This window comes from Nelumbo lutea, chromosome 6 (genome assembly GCF_056320005.1).
Source record: "Nelumbo lutea isolate HS-2025 chromosome 6, American lotus-T2T, whole genome shotgun sequence".
NCBI lineage: Eukaryota > Viridiplantae > Streptophyta > Magnoliopsida > Proteales > Nelumbonaceae > Nelumbo > Nelumbo lutea.
The window spans coordinates 40,150,597-40,153,448 of record NC_142689.1 but is presented as its reverse complement, the minus strand read 5'-3'; the positions used below and the strand labels follow the sequence as shown (position 1 = coordinate 40,153,448).

Sequence of the window (2,852 nt, the reverse complement as noted above, 5' to 3'; positions counted from 1 at the left end):
GATTGAGCAATTTCGCACAGCACGTCTGTTGTTGGATCTTTTTCCTTGAAAAGAAAAAGAGGTTTCGTCGTCTTATTTTGCTAAATTCTCCCACAGAGATAAACTGAAGCCAATTCATTCCTGATTAGATGCACTGTTAGGAGCTGTTTAACCAAATAATAACAGCAACCAAACTTTGTAATCCTTTTGAGACAGTTGAAAATGACCCATTTTCCCAAGACAGATGTGAAAAATCATCTCAAAAGTCACAACCCAGACAAATGACTTGACAATTTCTTTTCACCCCTAGAATGGGGACACTGTGAGAAGCCGTAATGAAAATGAAAACTCTTTGGTGGACAAGCACATGGACAAGTAGACTCAACCCAACCTAGAGAGAGGACAAGAATGTAGAAATAATTAACTCGGAAAGAATCTTCATTTTCCAAATCCAACCACAGACTGAAAACTTAAATCATTTACACGCATAATAAACAGATTTAAGAGTACCGATCAACTTGCATACCAAAGAGTAGGTTTACTTAAAAAAATGAAAAGAAATGAGATGGAGGATAAAAAGAAAACATCTAATGGTTAACAACTCAAACACATCACAGATTTTAGGCCCTGGTCTTGAATGGGATGGCTCTAATGACGATCTGGTGGTACACTGCAGCAAGGGCAGCTCCAATGAAGGGTCCTACCCAGAAGATCCACTGAAATACAAAAAAACATATATATTATAAATTATTGATTGATCATGGAAAAACATGATATTAATAATTAAAAAAAAAAACAGTGATTTATCTGGTTCTTACATGGTCATCCCAGGCGAGATCCCTGTTGAAGATAATAGCAGCTCCAAGACTCCTAGCAGGGTTGATGCCGGTTCCGGTGATGGGGATGGTTGCCAGATGCACCAAAAAAACTGCAAACCCAATTGGGAGAGGAGCCAAAATCTGCAATCAAGCCAAGAAATCCAGATAAGAACAACCATCAATGTTCATAAATTCATGGGATGTACAGACAAATGACTCATCCTGCTCTTTCTTTCTTCTATTATAATTTCGGGACCGCACTGAGTCAAGAATAAAAAAAGAAAAATAAACACTTCACAGCTATACCTCACCAAACAAAACCACTTTTATGGCAATTACCCATCAAATCAGAAATAAAAGAAGTAAACGACACAACCCACCGAATCCCACTGGAAGAATTTCTAATTCAGAAGACAGCTTCTGGTTTCATAGATCAGCTCGAAAATTTTCTTAATTCACAGGAACCACAACGACACAACCCACCGAATCCCAATGGAAGAATTTCTAATTCAGAAGGCAGCGTCTGGTTTCATAGATCAGCTCGAAAATTTTCTTAATTCCCAGGAACCACAACCCAAATAACTACCTTGTTGTAGTCGACAGTTCCATCCAATAGATCCAGAAAACCCAGAGAAAATAATAGATTTTTAAACTCTCAGAACAAGGATGACAGTAATAATAATCCGATTTGAGAGGCAAGGTATATATACTTACAGGGACGTGGGAGTCTCTGGCATTTCTCTTGGCGTCAGTTGCAGAGAAGACGGTGTAGACAAGAACGAAGGTGCCGACTATCTCAGCACCAAGGGCGCCGCCCTTGGTGTAGCCGTGCTGAACAAAGTTGGCTCCACCGTTGAGTAGTTGGTATTGATGCCTCTGGAAGCCCTTGACAACACCGGCACCACAGATTGCACCAAGGCATTGCATTATGATGTAGAACAGCGCCCTGACTAGGGAGAGCTTCCTTGCCAACAGCAGACCAAAGGTTACAGCCGGGTTGATATGCCCACCTGCCCCAAAGATACACTCAGTACAATCAGCAAACCCAGATACATGAAAAGTCTACCAGAAGAATTTACAGGCAGAGATGAAAAAACCGAGGAAAAGCTACGAAATACTAGTGCAAAAATTCAGATAAATCAAAGGAAAGGATCCAAAAGACAAACTAAAAACCCCCCACAGACACAACTCAAAGAAGAACTTCTAGGGATGGCAAACAGAAAGATTCAAGAATAAAATGAAGGAAACATATTTCTAACCTGAGATACCAGCGGTGCAGTAGACAAGGGCAAAGATCATGCCTCCAAAAGCCCAGGCAATCCCTTGAATGCCCACCGAAGCACACTTGCTGGGAGCTCTTCCCACACCCATGACGGTTAAAATTGTGATGTACAAGAAGAGAAAAGTGGCCATGAACTCTGCAATCCCGGCTCTCCAAAACGACCATGATTTCAACTCCCCAGGCTCAAACAACGGAGCTGGTGGTGGCTCCTTGTAATCCTTATCTGTCTGTGCTGCAGTCCCAATGGGCTGCCTCTCCGAGAACTTGTTAGCTCCGAGCTTAACATCTTCTTCCTTACCCTCCATTATTACTCTGTAGTCTGTATTTTCTCTCTTTCCCCTTTGGAGAACTCTGAAACCACAGAAGAAGTTAGGTCCTGAGCTTATCCGGGGGACAGAGCAGACTGGTCTGGTTTATATAAAGTGAGTGACAAGTGATGAGAAGCAGTAATGGTGTTTTTTGTTTTATTATTTTTTACACTGATCAGTGATTACTGTATCACTAAAAAAATGTGAAAAAAAAAAGATGGTTCTGGAATGAATAGCAGGGAGCTGTTGACATATGGCCTTCCGATGCTATATTTGTTCTTATCCTTTTGCAGATTCGATGATGGTCTAATTTTTTCCTTCAGTTTCTTGATTATTTCTCCTGGGCCGTCTGATTTCACCTAACGAGAATAAATTAATAGAAGAAGTTTCGTGACTTCTGTTCCCTCAGAAAAAGACAAAGGAAGGTTGAATTACATAGGATGGACGGTTAGGATTTGATGTTGA

General features: G+C 40.8%; 1 protein-coding gene across 1 annotated transcript; it reads right to left on the bottom strand.

Annotated features, from left to right (window-relative positions):
* Positions 1-390: 390 nt before the first annotated feature.
* Positions 391-2,467, bottom strand: LOC148848691 (aquaporin PIP1-2). Its single transcript, XM_088949248.1, has 4 exons — positions 2,057-2,467; positions 1,512-1,807; positions 798-938; positions 391-695 (listed from the first exon to the last, which is right to left on the bottom strand). Exons 1-4 carry the CDS (start codon positions 2,382-2,384, stop codon positions 600-602), a joined length of 861 nt encoding a protein of 286 aa, XP_088805374.1. The 5' UTR covers positions 2,385-2,467; the 3' UTR covers positions 391-599.
* Positions 2,468-2,852: the final 385 nt, after the last annotated feature.

What these genes read in the sequence shown, in the direction of transcription:
- LOC148848691 (XM_088949248.1), bottom strand. Translation starts at nt 2,384, where the DNA reads ATGGAGGGTAAGGAAGAAGATGTTAAGCTCGGAGCTAACAAGTTCTCG. An exon ending in CCAGAGACTCCCACGTCCCT is followed by an intron (nt 939 to 1,511) that starts GTAAGTATATAT and finishes GCTTGATTGCAG; the next exon opens with ATTTTGGCTCCTCTCCCAAT. An exon ending in ATCTCGCCTGGGATGACCAT is followed by an intron (nt 696 to 797) that starts GTAAGAACCAGA and finishes TTTGTATTTCAG; the next exon opens with TGGATCTTCTGGGTAGGACC.